This window comes from Cicer arietinum, chromosome 3 (genome assembly GCF_000331145.2).
Source record: "Cicer arietinum cultivar CDC Frontier isolate Library 1 chromosome 3, Cicar.CDCFrontier_v2.0, whole genome shotgun sequence".
Classification (NCBI taxonomy): domain Eukaryota; kingdom Viridiplantae; phylum Streptophyta; class Magnoliopsida; order Fabales; family Fabaceae; genus Cicer; species Cicer arietinum.
Window position 1 is genome coordinate 69154697 of NC_021162.2, and position 18228 is coordinate 69172924.

At 29.5% G+C, this 18228-nt stretch overlaps 3 protein-coding genes across 4 annotated transcripts; 2 read left to right on the forward strand and 1 right to left on the reverse strand.

Moving 5' to 3' along the window:
• The first annotated feature begins 200 nt into the window (after positions 1-200).
• LOC113783884 (inorganic phosphate transporter 1-4-like) lies at positions 201-3108 on the forward strand. 2 transcript variants are annotated; one of them, XM_027332489.2, is made up of 2 exons: positions 201-317; positions 1317-3108. In XM_027332489.2, the coding sequence occupies exon 2, from the start codon at positions 1373-1375 to the stop codon at positions 2984-2986; it is 1614 nt and encodes a 537-aa protein (XP_027188290.1). In that variant the 5' UTR covers positions 201-317; positions 1317-1372; the 3' UTR covers positions 2987-3108. The 2 variants fall into 2 exon arrangements, with proteins under 2 accessions (XP_027188290.1, XP_004493772.1); XM_004493715.4 differs by lacking the exon at positions 201-317 and adding an exon at positions 344-483.
• A 902-nt stretch (positions 3109-4010) lies between these two features.
• Positions 4011-8042, reverse strand: LOC101513892 (actin-depolymerizing factor). Its single transcript, XM_004493716.4, has 3 exons — positions 7845-8042; positions 5729-5994; positions 4011-4447 (listed from the first exon to the last, which is right to left on the reverse strand). Exons 1-3 carry the CDS (start codon positions 7866-7868, stop codon positions 4297-4299), a joined length of 441 nt encoding a protein of 146 aa, XP_004493773.1. The 5' UTR covers positions 7869-8042; the 3' UTR covers positions 4011-4296.
• A 3941-nt stretch (positions 8043-11983) lies between these two features.
• Positions 11984-16311, forward strand: LOC101514548 (protein root UVB sensitive 2, chloroplastic). The gene is made up of 9 exons (XM_004493717.3): positions 11984-12294; positions 12402-12490; positions 12594-12678; positions 13134-13193; positions 13290-13383; positions 13474-13571; positions 13776-13955; positions 15479-15601; positions 15708-16311. Exons 1-9 carry the CDS (start codon positions 12202-12204, stop codon positions 16131-16133), a joined length of 1248 nt encoding a protein of 415 aa, XP_004493774.1. The 5' UTR covers positions 11984-12201; the 3' UTR covers positions 16134-16311.
• Positions 16312-18228: the final 1917 nt, after the last annotated feature.

Genomic DNA, 18228 nt, shown 5'->3' on the forward strand with positions numbered 1-18228 from the left:
ATGTCACATTATCTTTTTTATATATATCATTAAATAAATAATATATTATCAAATTTTAAATTTAAATTCTATTTAGTAATCAAAAAACAAATAAATAAAAAATTATTTTTGTGATTTAACTAAAATAAAAAGATTAAAAATATAATTAAATGAAAGTATTATATTTTTATATGTTAAATAGTCCAAGAGCACAATGAGCGGTTTAAAAAAGCAAAGAGCACAAAATGAGTGTAATGGGTTGGTAGATGAAACAGGGTCGTATATTGATTCGGTTGACTTGGGCTAAAATGTTAAACTCTGCGATGCCGCTATGAAAGGTAAGAAGAGAATATGCGGATAGAATATTTGGTTGCGAAACTCATCATGTGCTGTTATGTTCCTCTTTTGTTGCCTATAAATTCTCAACACACCCTTCGTCTCTTTCGCGCACACCCTCTTCACTACTATTTTTTTACTCCTCTCGCTTTCTTCTTGCACTTTAACGTTAGTTTTACAACCTCTCTTCTTTCTTTTTTTACTCTTTCGATCATTATCAATTTTCTTATTGGCATTATGTATGTGTCATCCTATCGAATTAACACATGCATGTTTTATGTTATACCCTAAGTTATTAGTCTTTTTTGCATGCATGCTCTGTTGTTTTTTTATCTTTTATTTTTCTTTTAGTTACATTTTTTTGAATCATTCGATCTAAATTATACTTGTAATTTTGTGCCAATAATCAGTTTCAAAATCTAACTCACGCATCATTCCTTCATTGTTTGATTTGAAAATCTTGGAAATGAGATTCCACTATTTGCATTGTTTAACGGGTTTAACCCATTACAAGTTCTTAGTTTTTCAGTATAATTAAACAAATTTTTATCATGATATTAATTATTACTATTTTTTTTAATGTCTTTGGATCCTTGTATCAGAATTTGAACAAGTTGTTATTGTTCCGCAATATTTTGTTTAATACAAAATATTGTTAAATAGTGGCAATATAGGCACTCTAACAATGTTCTATAGTGAAATTTAAATAAATTGCTATTTTTCTCAATATGTGATTGATAACACATATATGGGGTCAGAAAGTGGGGGGAAACTTGATTGCTGTGAAATATTTATTGAGTTGCATGTTCTGTAGTACTGAATTTTAATTTCTTATGCTTGGATCAATTTGAGATGGTTAAACTGGTGGTGTAATCATTATTGGTTGATTTCAATTGATAACATCTTCGATTTCATCATTTATGTTTGAATTTGTATTAACTTTATAAACAAATTAATATGTATCAATTAATCAAATCTGATTCTTGATTCAACTTTTGCAGGGAAGGCAAAAAGTGGGAAACAAAAGAAGGCAATAGTAATTTTGCCTTGAAAAGTGATGGCAAAGGAGCAAATTCAGGTGCTTAATGCACTTGATGTGGCAAAAACACAATGGTACCATTTCACTGCAATCATCATAGCTGGGATGGGCTTCTTCACGGATGCATATGATCTGTTTTGTGTATCACTTGTTACCAAGTTGCTCGGTCGCATATATTACCACGTTGATGGTGCAGCGAAGCCAGGTACACTGCCTCCCAATGTAGCAGCCGCTGTAAATGGTGTGGCTTTTTGTGGAACACTTTCTGGACAACTTTTCTTTGGATGGCTTGGTGATAAGTTAGGTAGGAAAAAAGTCTATGGAATGACCCTCATGATGATGGTAATTTGCTCCATTGGTTCTGGCCTTTCTTTTGGACACAGTCCAAAATCTGTCATGGCAACTCTTTGCTTCTTCCGCTTCTGGCTTGGTTTTGGTATTGGTGGAGACTACCCACTTTCGGCTACCATAATGTCAGAGTATTCTAATAAGAAGACTCGAGGTGCCTTCATTGCTGCTGTCTTTGCCATGCAGGGTTTTGGAATCTTGGGAGGTGGTGTATTTGCAATCATAGTCTCAATTGCATTCAAGGCCAAGTTTGATTCTCCTCCCTATGAGGTGGATCCAGTTGGTTCAACTGTTCCACAAGCAGATTACATTTGGAGGATAATTGTGATGGTAGGAGCACTCCCAGCTGCATTGACTTACTACTGGCGGATGAAGATGCCCGAAACTGCTCGTTACACCGCTCTAGTTGCTAAGAACACGGCACAGGCTGCAGCAGATATGTCTAAGGTTCTGCAAGTCGAGATCCAAGCTGAACCAAAGACAAATGAGCAGAAAAAGTCTTATGGTTTATTCTCAAAGGAATTCCTCAGTCGCCATGGATTACATTTACTTGGTACAGCAAGTACTTGGTTCTTGCTCGATATTGCATTCTATAGCCAAAATTTATTCCAGAAGGATATTTTTAGCGCAGTTGGTTGGATACCTCCTGCACAAACAATGAATGCACTTGAGGAGGTTTACAGAATCGCAAGAGCTCAAACACTTATTGCTCTATGCAGTACTGTTCCAGGCTACTGGTTTACAGTGGCACTCATTGATAGGATAGGAAGATTTGCAATTCAATTGATGGGATTCTTCTTTATGACTGTCTTCATGTTTGCTCTTGCCATTCCTTATGAACATTGGACTCATAAGGATAACCGTATAGGATTTGTTGCATTGTATTCATTGACCTTCTTCTTTGCAAATTTTGGGCCAAATGCTACCACGTTTGTTGTGCCCGCAGAGATTTTTCCTGCTAGATTTCGATCTACTTGTCATGGAATATCATCAGCAGCAGGGAAACTCGGGGCTATAGTTGGTGCATTTGGGTTCTTGTATTTGGCACAAAACAAGGACAAGAGTAAAGCTGATGCAGGGTACCCAGCCGGCATTGGGGTGAAGAATTCTTTGCTTCTGTTGGGTGTGGTTAATATTTTGGGCTTCTGTTTTACTTTCTTGGTGCCTGAGGCAAATGGAAAATCTTTGGAGGAGATGTCAGGTGAGAATGAGGAGGAAGCTGGAACCGCTGTAGAGTTAGAGCAATCCCATTCTTATAACAACAGAACTGTTCCTGAGGTTTAGGTTGAGTTTATTTATTTTGTTATTGTTGTCATAAAGCTGTATTTTTGAATTTGCTAGGGAAGCACGAAAGCTGTATTTTTCAATTTATGTATGAGGAACTCAGGATCCATTAGTTCTGCAAATATTAGTAGATATGGTGTTACAATTGATGTGTGTAACTATTGGCTTGTATGGTAGTTTCAATTTAAATTTCCATAACCTGTTTCACCCAACAAATGAGTTCTGTTTTCTTTATTTTTCTTTCTGACTTATGTTGATTCAATGTTCCAAAAAGTTATTGCTGAGTTACTGTTATCAAAAGACTTGCATATCAATATAAAAAAATCCATATTTATCATCTTCACCCGTGTGTCTGCTTTACCTCTTTTTTCACTTCCTTGTGTGAACACTGACATAGAATATAATTTTGAAGTTGGACAGACGCAAAATGTTTGACTCTTATGCTATTATTTGCGGTTGCAGTCTGTTTACAGCAGATGCTCTTAGCACTAGTTGAAAGTTTTATTGAGACCTTTTCAATCTCACTAACTTCTGTCTTCAATTTGTCTGTCATTGTGGTCAATCCAGAATAAGATATTCATATTCTTCGTCAGAATGTTTTAAACCATCCTTTAATTAAATTAATTTATCTACAGTCATTTGTTTTAAAAACTTCTACATGCGTCATTTTGCTACTTATTTGTGCATTAAGTATTGAACATTTGTATTCTTTTATCAATTGAAAATGTCATGCCAGTACACTAACATCTAATTGTACCTCATATCATTTCTTTGACACTTGACTCAATCAATCAAATAAAATTTGTCTTTTACTATTTGCTTGCATAATCTTCTTTTTCATTTAGTATTTAGAGAGAGCATACATAAGAACCAGTGAAGTCTTATACTACTGACGACAGTTGTATTTTGCTCACATTTGCTCTAATGGTTCATCATTAGTTAGTTACTATTCTCAACCACAATCATGATAAGTTGGCTTTCAATAGCAACAATTGATAAGATGCAGGTTTTGAAATCTTCTACAGAAACCAAGGTGACAACCATCAAATTAATAACAAGGGATTTTAGTGTCCAAGATATCTGGATCCATAATATCAAGCTCAAACAATACAGTAAAGCAGGCTGGAATATACAACAGTAGCTGCTAAAAGCTTAAACCCATCATCAGCCTCCAGAATCCAGATTCATATTATTGGAGGTACATTTTTGTGGCAAGATGGGTTTTGTAACAGATAAATCAAGGAGAGGTAGTTCATTAAAAGTGAAAAATAGTAGATTTTGATGAGAAAATCAATAATTGCATAAACATCTCAATGTGCTCGGTCCCTCAGCACTTCGAGATCCATTTCTGTAGGGTCAGTAGCCTGGATTTCATAATGGACACCATCTAGCTCGCGCCTAAACCTTTCTTTAGTTGTGGCATAGAGCATCTTGGCACGGATTCGAGACGTTGAAGGAGACCTAATCAATAACAAGCAATGAATAACTAAGAATGATATCTCAGTGGCAGAATTATAGAAAAGGTAAAACAATTGTCCAACCCAAGTTTGTCCTCAGAAGAACAAGAGGAGGAGGTTAACAGATGGAAAATAGTTAAAATATTGTTGTTAGGAAGTTGCATCAGCGAAGATGCCACTTAGACAAGATAGTGACAATTATTAATCACCGGCCACAGAGTACTAAATCAATTCAACAAGAAAAAAAGTTCTTATCCATATTTATTGTACAAAATTTTCTGAGAAGTGTGGTAATTATGAATGATTGACATGCATTTCTGGTTAATGAAGTAAACATGAACCATGAATCATAATATCATCCTATTTGAGGACACTAAATTATCCCCTACACTAATTAGACTTTCCGAGGGAGAGAACAAGGTCAATAAAAAACTGTGGAGATAGAGAGGGGGAGAGAGTCCCCCATTTGCAGCATTCTTGGCTCCTGGTATCTTGGTCATAATGACTAAGGCTGCTCTCCAATTTTCATCCTCTTTCTTGTCCAATACTATTCACACACAAAGCTTTACCCCCTCAAATCAAATTTTAAGAAAAGAATGGAACGGACATTTTACCACACCTAAATATTCTAAACATTAAATTCTAAAGTTACAACTGGACAAAATAACCACCAACACCACCCTGCCCAAAAAAAATCAGAAAAATTAATCTTATATGGTTGAACTAAAGAATGAGGATGTTTGGCTGTTTTTATTTGTCATATTTTTTCATATTACCATAAGAACTTCTAGCCAGTAGTGCTCAATCAGCAAATTAAACGCACCTGACAGAAAATAGTCATGAAAAGTTTATATCTGGCAGCAGCAACCAGATTGGAAATGTGGTAAATTGAAGCACATGGAGTTAAATAACAAACTACTACATTATACTACATTTAGTAAAATAAACAACAGCCAATATTGTATCTAAAGAATAAGACAAAGATTTAGCCCAAGCCAATGAAATAGTAGACATAACTCCTTAATCAGAGAACATCCAAACAATGACTCTGTTGACAGACCCAAATTAATTGCATGGCATGGTAATTTTGAAACTGCAAAAGATATGTTCAGCTCATGAATCATAATATCATATGTGCCACAGAATTCACTTGCACAAGAAAATGCATAATAGATGCCTTGTCTTCCAAATATCAGGGTGGTTAGTGCAAGTTAATTGCAGACAAAATTAATAGCATTTCTTAATGTAAAATTAAAATAGAGAAAACTATGCCGGGAAAACTAACCATGCAATGAAGAAGATTTTGCTCTTTTGACAGTTCTCAGAAGTGACAAAATCAAAGTCAAACACAGCATATCTGCAATCATTCTCAGGCAAAGATGCAGCGAAATCGTCATAGCTCTCAGCAGGACCACCAGTCTTCTCAACCACAACCTCCCTTTTCTTTTCATCAACCTTAAAGATCACATAACGATGGACCTTCTTTGTCTTCAATTCCATGAAGATGTTTTTGCTGTTCTCATCAACACCCATGCCTGATGAAGCATTGGGCTGTAATTCAAACGTATCAAGTTAATAGCCTTTTTCATCAACTACTTTTACTTTAAATGCACAGACAAATATTTTCACAATCCTATAGACTTTCCAGTTAGCTAAGGTATAAGAATACGCTGCCACTATGAATGAAAGTAAAGGTCGCATTTGCATAAACAACACTAAATTAAACATTTATAGCATAAACGCTAATCATATAAGTGTTTAAGTATAAGTTATTTTTAGGCTTAAATATATGATCTATCCATGTAAATATACGTTTTTTTTATTTATTTTAGTCCCTTTAAATTTTTTTGTTTGATTTTTGTCTTGGTAAATATTTTTGTTTCGTATTTGGTCTTTGCTATTTTGTTTTAGTCCCTGCAAAATTGATTTTTATTGAAAGTGGTCTCTACACTTTCTTATATCTCTAATAATTTAGGAATTAAAATCAAATATTATATATATTGTAGAGACTTATTCCAATAAAAACCAATTTTACAATAACTAAAACATAAGAGGTACAGTAAAAAAACAAACAAAAATATATTTACAAGAACAAAAATCAAACAAAAAAACTTAAAAGACTAAATCCAGAAAACCGCGTAATTGCAAGGACCAATCATATATTTAAGTTTTATTTTTATATCAAAAGATAAAATAAGTCAAATAGTTTTCATATAAGTTATTCTCATAAGTTATAATATAGAAATGAGCTGAAAACAAGTTATAAACATGGTAGCTTATTTTCGTAAATTCTCCTTAACATTCTCACAAGTACTAATACTAGATCACTCAAATAAGTCAATCCAAATCAGTCCAAAAGTCAAAGTTTTCTTCCTTATCCTTAATATTCTAGAAAATACGGTCTAAATAACGATCATATTCCCGTAGGTAAGGGTGTTCATAGTACAAAAACTGTATTGGATTTAACCACATTAATGATTTGGTTTAGTTTTTGAAAACCACTTTCCAATCAAGTTCTTCTGAACCGATTTGAAATTGGTTTATAAATATAAACCACTTTAATATTTTGAACAAGTTTTAAGTTAAAATTGGTTTCGAATAACTATTTTGGAAAAGGAATTTTGAAATTCTTCGACAAAAATAGATATAAAATTTTCCCGATAAATTTTTTTTTCAAAATTCTTTTGACAAAATTTTTTCGTGAAAAATAGATATAAAAAGTTCGTGAAAAAAATGCAAAATTTTTAGAAAAAATGTTTTCAAAAAAAAAATCATTTTTTTTTTATTTTTTTCAAAAAAATAGAGAAAAATAAATTTCAAAAATTTTCTAAGAAAAAAATCTTAATTGAGTTAATTTTTTTTTTTAAATTATTAAAAAAAAATTGAATTAATTTGATTAATTGGTTTGTTTTAAATATGTGCTGAAATTCATAAACCATTCAATTGGTTTGTTTTTTTTTTTTTTCAATGCAATTCAATTTATTATATTATGGTCCAATTAACCATTGAATTTGCGGCAGAAGTATAAAAAACTTTGATCTTCACAACTAGAAAAAACTGAACTAGCAATAGCAAGGAATAATTAGAGATGGAAAAACATAATAATTTGTAACTAATTTCTAATTACATCCCTAAGTGTTATATACGTCAAAATTAGAGTTCGAATATTTTATGTCACAATTTTTTTTGGATAATTCAGTTTATAGACATTTCAAAAACTTTTGGTAAAATCATGGTTCAAAGCGGAAAAATCCTAAACAATCAAGGGAAGAAACAGCAAAGTGAACAAACATGCAGAATCTTATAAATTAGTATCAGAAAAATAAATGAGAGTAGATGAAAGTTAAAGCTAAGCATGCAGGAAACTGGGAAATGAAAAAGAGAGTGTTGATGGAAGTTACCCGGCTGAGACCTCTGAAAGACATGGAATTGAAGGAATGAAAGAGTACTGAATTTGAGTATATGGAAATGGAAATGAGACTTAATTAGAGAAGACACTACGGTGTCGTTTTATAAATACAAATAATTAAAAAAGAGTGGGGCGGTGCGTTGAGAGAACGCTAACCATAACAGAATTGAGGAAGCATGAATAATGCAACACACTCCACCGCCCATGGGCCCCACTTTTGTTCACTTCTTTCTTGCTTGCGTTTCCACTTACCACATCCATTCTCCGCATATGGATGCCAATTATTATTTTCAAACATCCATTTTTTTCCTACTAAATCATGTCATAGATTACAATAAAATATAGTATAATTTAACAGTAAATTTCTCTTGACTATATTATAAAAATTAATTGTAGTATTAATTTTTTTTAATTTAAATGGTTTATTAATTTATTTTTAGAGAGATAATTAGTTTATAACTGTATTTTAGTATTTATTATATATATTATAACAAATTTAATATTATTAAAGATAAACAAATAAGTAGATAATTAATTAATATAATTGAACAATTGAAAAAGATTCATAAAAAAATCTCAAAAGAACAATATATTTATGATATAAATTAATTCAAGATATCAAACATTAAAGTATATATAATATAGAGTTACAGTCATTGAAATAGTATAATTGTTCTGCGTAATAGTTATATATCTTGATTTTTCTAAACTTAATTTTAGGTAACACTTTAATTATTTATTTTATTTTTTATTTAGTTTTTTATTTTATTTTAAATAATAATTTGATCCTTTATATTTTAAAACATCAACAATATTATCCTTTCTTTACAAAATCTTTAAAAATTTATCAAAATCTTCGAACAAATCCCATAAAATTTAATACCAATTTCAAAAAAAACTCATATATTTATGAAATTCACAACTCAACTATTCAAATAAATTTATATTTTCATCTTCAACAACGTCAAATTCATCAAATAAAAAATAAAAATATGAGTTTATTTGAAAATTTGAGTTTATCAACTTTGCATTATATTGAACATGATAATTAATTTTATGGATTTTGTTTGAAAATTTTAATAAATTATTTGAATTTTTGTAAAAAAAGAATAATAATATTGTTGATATTTTAAGAAATAAATGAGACTACGAAAATCAATTATTCTATGTATAAATTATGTTGTATTAATAGATATTATGGAAATTAATTCAATAACAAAATTATATAATCATTTGACACACATTTAATTTATGTTCTAAAATTGTTGGACCCATCATTTATCAATAGCGTAGGTGGTTGCAAGTGGTGAATTAAGGTCGGTCAAAGGCTTAAACTAGTAAGAGTTTTAGGCCTCTAAAAATTATTATATATATATATATATATATATATTTAATCTTTAAAAAAATAAAAATATTTAAGTATACAATAAGTAAAATGCTTAATAATTACAAAAAATACAATTATTGATATATTTAATTAAAATAATTTGCATCTCAAAAAATAAGAAAGGTAAAATTGAAATTAAATCATACAAAAAAATTGTTATTATTATTAAAAGAACCTCTATTTATTTTTGTTCATGAAGATTATGTTTTGGAGTTTGTTTTAAGCTTCAATTAATATATGTTCTATTTGGTAAAAATAAGCTATAATCAAGCTAATAGAAGAAAATCTAGCTAATGGCAAAAAAAGCTAACGATAATTCATAACAGATGACTTATAGTTGAATAGCTAATTAATTGAAATTAAAAATATTTGATAAAATTATCTTTTAATAATATAAAATGACATAATTATTTAATTTAAAATAATAAAAAAATGTGACATTTTTATTCAATTTTATTTTACTCCATTTTATTTTTTTAAGAAAGTTTCTTATTTTACGTTATTTTTGTGGTTGTAACAAAAAAAAAAACACAACAAAACTTTGAAATATAAATCATATCCATGCAATTCATTTATTTTTTTTTTGTTACATCATTTATTTATTTTATTTATTACAATACAAACATAAATTTGAATAATTTTTTAAAAGTTTAGTATATTTCATATGTACAAATAATAAGTATAAAAACAATGCAACAATGACATAAAAAATAAATTTAACTTTATCAGTGATGAATTAGAAGATGAAGAAATAATAAATATGGTAATGCATGTCTTATCAATTTTATGTAAAATGAATAACATGAAAATTTATATTTTTCAAGTTATTTTGATAAAGAATTAAATAAACTATGTGCAAACTCTTTTAACAAGAAGAAGAAATACCTCATGCTTAATAGATGAGTGAGTTATGGAACCCTTTAAATTAAATGGAAATAATAGAATAATGATAACAATAATAATAATAATAATAATAATAATAATAATAATAATAATAATAATAATTATTATTATTATTATTATTTTAATATCTCAATGTTGTTATAAATGTTTATGATGTTATCTTAAATTTAATACTTAATTACAGTTTTGATCCCTCTATTATTACAAATTCACGTAACTGAGTCATCTATTTTAAAAATTGTCAATTTTGATCCTTCTCTTAGATTTTTGAACTAAAAAAATGACGATTTGACATATTTTTAGTAACATGACATATTTTCGTTTATAAATGTTTATGATGTTATCTTAAATTTAATACTCAATTACAATTTTGGTCCCTCTATTATTACAAATTCACGTAATTGAGTCGTCTTTTTTAAAAATTGACGGTTTTGATCCTCTCTTAGTTTTTTGAACTAAAAAATAACGATTTGACATATTTTTAGTAACATGACATACAATTTTGTAATATAGATTCATTAATTACTCATATGTCAATAGTTAAATTAATAATATAATAAATTTTCGAGCTATTGAAAACTAAATTTTTACGGTTTATTCCAATTTCATGGATGTTAATCATTATATATCGTCGTATCATATGTCATGTTATTTAAAGCATCAACGTCATAATTTTTAGTTAAAAAAACAGATGGAGGGATTAAAATTGTCGACTTTAAAATATGGACCGACTTCATAAATCAATAAAAATAAAGAGGATTAAAACTGCAATTAAGTTTAAATTTAAACTAACAAAATTGAAATTCAAAATTTTATCGATGTTTTTAATAAATTAATGTAATTTTTAAGGGATTTTGATTAGAATAATCATAAAAATATAAATTATCATAATTTTTTTTAAATTAAAAAATTTAGAGCAAATTCGAGTGAGATTTATCTTAGAACTCTTTAAATTAAAGCATAGTTCTCCTACTAAAGTTTATTAGGTTTTTCTTGCTATTAGAGCATTAAGCCCTAAAGTTTAAACCTATTAATGTTAGGGTGCTATTCAAATAATATTTTAAAATCCCATCTTATTTTTTATTATTTTATTATGGATTTAAGTGAGAGCACCGAAGAGCTGAATGTTTTGTTAATTGTGAAAAAAAATTTCAAATTTTATTTTTCTCTTAAAACTATAAAAAAAAATATAATCTTATTTTTCTCAAAAAATATTTTAAATCATTCTTTTAAAAAAAAATTTTGTAAAAAAAAATTAATAAAATTTTTAAAAAGTATTTTTCTTGAATAAAACGATTTATCTATTGAAAAGAATAAAAAAAATCAAAATTTGAAAAAGTACACACACCTCGTTTAATGCATAAAATTTTAGGGATTTTTTAGATTTGAGACTTCTTTTTTGGGATCTTGTTAATTATGAAAATTTATTGGTTCATCTAACGTGTGAATTAAAGCCAATAATGAGTGGAGTTGTAAAATTAACACATATAATTGCTATAAAAAAATTGGATTTTGTAAGGCTAAATTGACTTGTACTCCATTTATAATTTTTAAAATACTATTAAGTGATTGATAAAAATTATAATAAATTTAAATATTTCAAAAATTAAATTTTTAATAGTTATATTTTAATATCGAAAATTTCAAATAAAATTTCTAAGAGTTATTTTCAATTAAAAATTTAAAATATTTGGTATTTAAAATATTCAATAATTCTTTTAAATAAAAATTTGTATTTTTAAAATGTCTGATATTAAAATATAACTACGATACATCCTAGTCAGTTTTTTTTTTTTTTTTTTAAGTTTATATTTTTTCCATTCAATTTTTTTTAGTGAGGATGAGAAGAACTAAAAACAGCGTGGAAAGTTATGACGCAGTCCGCTCTGTTTCTAGTTGAACCATATCCGGCGGTTGGAACTTGGAAGGGTAGTTAAGTATTTAAAATATTGAAACTACCGAAGTCTCCACCAACGTAATCTCTCTCTTGGGGCACCCATCGTGTATACTTTAGATTGACTTCAATTTTTGAAAACAACACTACACTGATAGTATCAAAATGGAGAAGAACGAAGAAGTTCCCGTCTTCTGGTTCGAAACCTCTAACTCTGTTTGTCGTCGACACCACTTTCAATCCGACGGTCAACTCTCCGTACGTCCTCTATTCTCCAATCTCTATTCATAAGATTTTCTAAAATCAATATTTCTTACGCAATGTTCTAAAGTTAACCCTAACAAGTGTTTTTCGTTTCTCTATAGGTAACTCTTGTTGATGATTCCAGACCGTTATATCAAAAGGTTGCTGGATCTTTCATGAACAAATTTTTCCCCTCCGGATATCCTTACAGGTTATTTGAAATTTTCTTCATTGTTGAATATATGATATATAGTTATGGCTTAGTTTATATAAGTTTGTTCAATTTACTCAAATTTCTAGTGTTTTCATTGTAGCGTGAATGAAGGTTATCTTAGATACACGCAATTTCGAGCAGTGCAGCATGTTACTAGTGCTGCAATGTCAGTGCTATCAACTCAGGTATTCTTCTTATAACATTCAATTTTGAAAAATCTTAGTGAACCATGTAAATTCTTGATTAAATGGTTATTTTGGTCACAAAAGAAATATTGAATATGTCTTGTATTAGTAATTTTGAGGACTAAACTAACTAACAAAAGCCAAGTTTGAAGACACATTCAAAGACTAAATTGAACAATAAAATATGCATCCATGGATTTTTTATAATCCGCTATGCTATAGTGTAATAGCACTCCAATAGTGGCTATTTGACAACACTTTGTACTAAATACCACACCACGGAGTAATAACAATTTGTTCAATTTCCACTACGCTATTACGCTATAGCGGCTATTTTACAACACTAAGACCAAAATGGTTGATTATACCAATCTGCTTTATACATTTTTTTTTTGTTAGTTGTAAGAATTGATTCACATGAAATTATTGAGTATTAACTGAGTGTCCTTGTGCAGTCACTATTAATTGCTGCAGGGTTGCGGCCCACTCCTGCACAAGCAACTGCTGTTAGCTGGGTAATTTGATACTAATTTGCAATTGACAATTTCTCAGACTAGTAATAGTCGTAGCATATGTTTAATGTATACCCCATGTGTGCGGCTCGTATCCAGATTTTAAAGGATGGGATGGAACATGTCGGGAAGCTAATATGTAGCAATTGGGGTGCAAGAATGGATTCTGAGCCTAAACGATGGAGGTTACTAGGTTTGCAACTTAGCTTGGGGAAAAAATATATTAGTTGTAATTTGTTTAGTTTACAAGTTGTCTGACTGTTAATAACTTTACATTTTGCAGCTGATGTGCTCTATGATTTAGGCATGGGCTTGGAAGTGCTTTCTCCGTTATGCCCACATCTTTTTCTTGAAATGGCAGGCCTAGGAAATTTTGCAAAGGTTTATATTTTTATCGGATTCTCTTATAAGTAATTTCCTCTTATGGCATCTGCTGCATTTTAAAGTTTGATTCAGTGGTAATTGTTTATTAAAACCTTCATGATTAAGAACTTTAGCAAGCATCTTATTATAGATTTATAGTGAAGGTACAACTTTTATTCTTAGCTATTAACTTATCTTTATGTTATTATGGAGAGTTAACAGGGGATGGCTCTTGTTGCAGCTAGAGCAACACGATTGCCTATATATTCTTCATTTGCTAAAGAAGGAAATCTCAGCGACCTATTTGCTAAAGGGGAGGCTTTTTCAACTCTATGTAATGTTGTTGGACTTGGAATTGGAATTCGATTAGCTTCTACTATCTGTGCATCAGTGCAGGGAAAGGTATGAAGATTTTATTACGCCATTCAACAATAGTTATAATCCTAAGTTTAAAGGTTTAAAGGTAAATTGGTTGTGATTGCATCAAATAGAAATAATGATAAAAATAATTTGGAATAACTGAGAGATTAAAATGCCGGGATTAATTTAGATTCAAATAGTTGATTTATCCTAAATCAAGATTCAAAGAATATTTTCCATTAAAACTTCAAATCAAAGATCAAGTTATAAAAAACATGAAAAACAAAGATAAATCATTGGGATTGACGAGTAACTAGAACATATATATAGAAATCAAAAGAGATACATGAGAGTATGATTAAAAGAGAGAGTTTAGTTACTCATGGTAGCCATGAAAATGAGATCAAGAGGGTAGAAAGTCTTCAATGATGTCGCAAGATGAGCTTCTCCAATTTTTCTTTTTATATCACAAGCAAGGAGGTGAATAAGTGACAAACTCGCTTAGCGAGTCCAAGATTTCTTCATGCTGACGGAGTTTGAGTCTTTTGGAACCGCCTAAAATGGCTCAACGAATCATGTGTGGCTTAGCCAATCTGTTCTGCTAAAATCTTGTACTTCTTTCTTGAATTCGCTTAGATAGCCCACGTTGGCTAAGCGAATTTTGTCCTGTTTGGGCATTCAAGCCTTTTTTTTTTTCCACTCCATTTTTTTTCTACACGAACAAAAATAATAATTAGATGAACTTTTCAATACTTTCTCATAAAATAATCACACTACACAACTATTACAAAAATTGAGGTTAAACTAACATATTCGTTACCGACGTAAGTCAATAAGTGCATTAAATCTACATAATTTTCAAGTAAAATTGACACTTATCAGTCACAATTATATGTACCAACTTACCCAGAAAAAAATGGAAAATAACAAATTTAGTTCTAGATAAAAATGGATAGTAACAAGGGAACAATTTTTCTGTGAAATTGGACTTAGGAGAGAATATTTAAGCGTCATGATTATATTTCAGGCTAGCACCAACAATTAAATTAGATTCATTTATTTAAAAACTCTTATTAATGGTAGTTAGCGGTGTAGTTAGATGAGTAGAAATACAAAAATTAAGGGTATATTAGTGAAAAACAGTAATTAATGTTTCATCACTAATATAAAGAGACATATAATTTGAGACAAATAAATATTGCAAATGAGCCATTTAGTATGAGACGAATAAAGTATTTTATTTGCAACGAGTTCATTACTCAAGAACTGAAAGGAAACATGTTTTTTTTCTACTTTACTTTTTAGAGATGTAATTAATCATGCAACATGTCTTGATAAACATTTTCTTGTAATTAATCATGCAACATCTCTCCTTTCAATCATCACTCGTATATTATTTTAGTGTTTATGTCCAATCAGAACCATTACTCGAAATATGAAAGAAAAAAAATATTTTCTTGTTCTTTACTGTCTAGACTTATAATTAATCATGTGGTAGAACTCAATGCTAAACATATGTTGTATCTATGATTTCAATTGATTGATTATGAAACTTTTTATGCCAGTTGGTTGTAGTTCCTCTCCTTTCATTTATACATATATACTCTGTGTCTGAAGAGATGAGAGCAACTCCTATCAATACTTTGAATCCACAAAGAACAGCGATGATTGTGACTGATTTTCTCAAGGTCTGGTTTGGAATATTTTGTTCTAAATGATAACTCTCTTGGTTTTTCCTTCCTTTTATTTGAAAATGTAAATTGGTGTTTGACTGTTAATTGAATTCCATACCAGGCAGGAATTGTATCAAGCCCTGCTGACCTAAGATATAGAGAAAACCTGCTTTTTTCTGTGAGGATCAAAGAAGATGTTGGAAATGTAAGAGTAGGGAAGGCTTTACACGAAGTTATTAAACCTTCCAAACTTGTTGAATTAAAACAAGTGTTTCCTAAGGAGAAGTTTCTTTTAAGTCGCGGAGGTAAATGCATTGACATGGTATTGAAGCAAGATGCTAGTGGTGAAGATGCATTGAGAGGGTGGCTAGTTGCTGCATTTGCTGAACAAAATGAGAGTTCCTCTCATGAGCTTAGTGCTAGTGTCCTGCAAGAAGCCTACGGAAAAATGAATGGAGTCTTTCATGTATTTCTAAAAGAATTGCAGAATAAAGGGTGGCACACTGATCGCTTTCTGGATGGAACTGGGAGCCGGTTTGCATTCTAGTTAGTGTTAATAAACAGCGGCACTATACACTGTTGTGTAGCAAAACTTGAACAAATCATTTTTTGTTTTTCTACAATTGACAACACTAATTGTGAATTGAGTACATTTTACACATTATTTGAGAAATTTTGATGTACTTTGAGTGGAGTTAATCCAGTGGTTCATATTACTTTGTTAACTATGCATTTAATTATTATTTTTAAATTAATTAGATGTGTACGGAAAAACAATTTGATTCATGAGTATGTATAGATTAACAATAACTCTGTTCTACACAAATTCATATAAAATTTTCTATTTATGCACATGTGTTTTATTTGGAACATTATTATTATTATTTTTAATAGAAGGGAATCGGCTTGGAAGAATTTAATTCTTCTATAGTGAGAAATTGATAAGGTGAGATCAATGGTTGATATTAGTTATGCATTATGATATAATATATTTGGAAGAAATACTAAATGTAAACAAAATAATAGCAACACAGTCCCTTATTTGAACTTCAACCCATCAATATTGAAAATATGTCTTAAAAGAATCTTGTCAATGTTCTTTACACACACAAAAACAACATAGGAAACTTCAAATAGTTGAAGTCATAAGAGAGATCTCATGTTTTAATAAGGGTTCAACCACTGAATTTCTCCCATGAAAAATATACTGAACACAACATTATCAAACTGATGTGTGAGACCTTGAATCTGAAAAACCAATGTTGAGCATGGGTGAAGAAGAACACCCTTTCATCATAAAATTAATTGTAGTATCAAAATTTGATTGAAAAAATCCGGTTATGAGACCTAAATTCAAAATCGGATCCAAATCCATTTTAAATATTCGGTTAAAATAATATGGTTATAATCCGATTTATTTATTAACACACTTATGTTTTATATTTGAATTTTATTTTTATCCACTCAAACTCCAAACAATCTTAAATCTCCAAAACTCAAACGATTATGATTTTGCCATTATTCCACTGACCTTCCACCTTTCAACAACATTTTCCGATAATTTATTACTAACTTTATTTAATCAATAGCTTATTACTAAAGCTGTAAAAAAAAAAAAAACTCCAAACTCCAATGCCGTCTTTAATTTTTTATTTATTAAATCCCAAATATTAGATTCTCTATTAAAATAATTTTTTTAAAGCCCTGATTTATTATTTTATTATTGTTTGTGAGTTTAAGGGAGGGGGGCTCATAGGCCCCAATATTTTGTTAATTTTGAGATTCTTTTCTTGAATTTTTTGTTGAAATTTATATTTTTTTTCTCAAAAAGTTTGATGAGATTTTTTTTAAAAAAATTTCTCGTGAAAATTGAATTTTGTTTTTTGTTTATTTAAAAAAATTGTAAATAATTTTTTATTGAATTTTGTAAAACCCGTTGCTTAATTAGTAACCGGTTATTTACCTATATCCAATTTTACAATTGATTTTATAACCGGTTTTATACCAAATAATGTATTTGGTTATAAATCTAGACCTAAACTTTGTTCTCTGCTTTGGGTCTATTGATTAGCCTTCGCAGTCTTTTCAATTGTGAAAAGACGTCTTAATGATTTGAGGAGTGTAAGAGTAGTTTGCAAATTATCTTTAGTATCGACTATCGAGCTATGTGAGACTTTTTAGTGTAGTTGAAACAAATTTAAAATCATTTTATTTGATTAATTTTCGTAGGTTCGACAAAACTCTAATTTGATGTATTGACACTTGTTAGATACAATAATTATTTCATTAATAGGTAAAGAAATTGGAAATGTTGTTTTTTAATTTCGAAAAACAGTTTTGAAAAATAATTTTCAATCACTGAAGATATGAGTTGAGTCACATACTACGTCGCTCTCTTTAAGACTTTTCACAACAATGTCCAAAATTGTATAAGACATATCATCAACCATAAAGTCCTCTAAATATGGCGTACAACTAAGTTACACCGTATCGGTTTTACTACTGCATCTTAAAAAAACACCTTCTAGATATGGCGTTTAATGTCACTCGTAATATGATACAATGACTACTTGGAAATATTTTCTATAAAGAGACACAAAAAAAATTTGGGATGAAGTTGAAAAGTGAGAAGAGAGAAAACT

Bases quoted from the DNA above. Each gene is read 5' to 3' on its own strand.
- LOC113783884 (XM_027332489.2), top strand. From the start codon at position 1,373: ATGGCAAAGGAGCAAATTCAGGTGCTTAATGCACTTGATGTGGCAAAA.
- LOC101513892 (XM_004493716.4), bottom strand. From the start codon at position 7,868: ATGTCTTTCAGAGGTCTCAGCCGG. The intron at 5,995-7,844 runs GTAACTTCCATC...TTTGAATTACAG, and splicing joins CTTTCAGAGGTCTCAGCCGG to CCCAATGCTTCATCAGGCAT. The intron at 4,448-5,728 runs GTTAGTTTTCCC...GTTATTGATTAG, and splicing joins AAAATCTTCTTCATTGCATG to GTCTCCTTCAACGTCTCGAA.
- LOC101514548 (XM_004493717.3), top strand. From the start codon at position 12,202: ATGGAGAAGAACGAAGAAGTTCCCGTCTTCTGGTTCGAAACCTCTAAC. The intron at 12,295-12,401 runs GTACGTCCTCTA...GTTTCTCTATAG, and splicing joins AATCCGACGGTCAACTCTCC to GTAACTCTTGTTGATGATTC. The intron at 12,491-12,593 runs GTTATTTGAAAT...TTTTCATTGTAG, and splicing joins CCCTCCGGATATCCTTACAG to CGTGAATGAAGGTTATCTTA.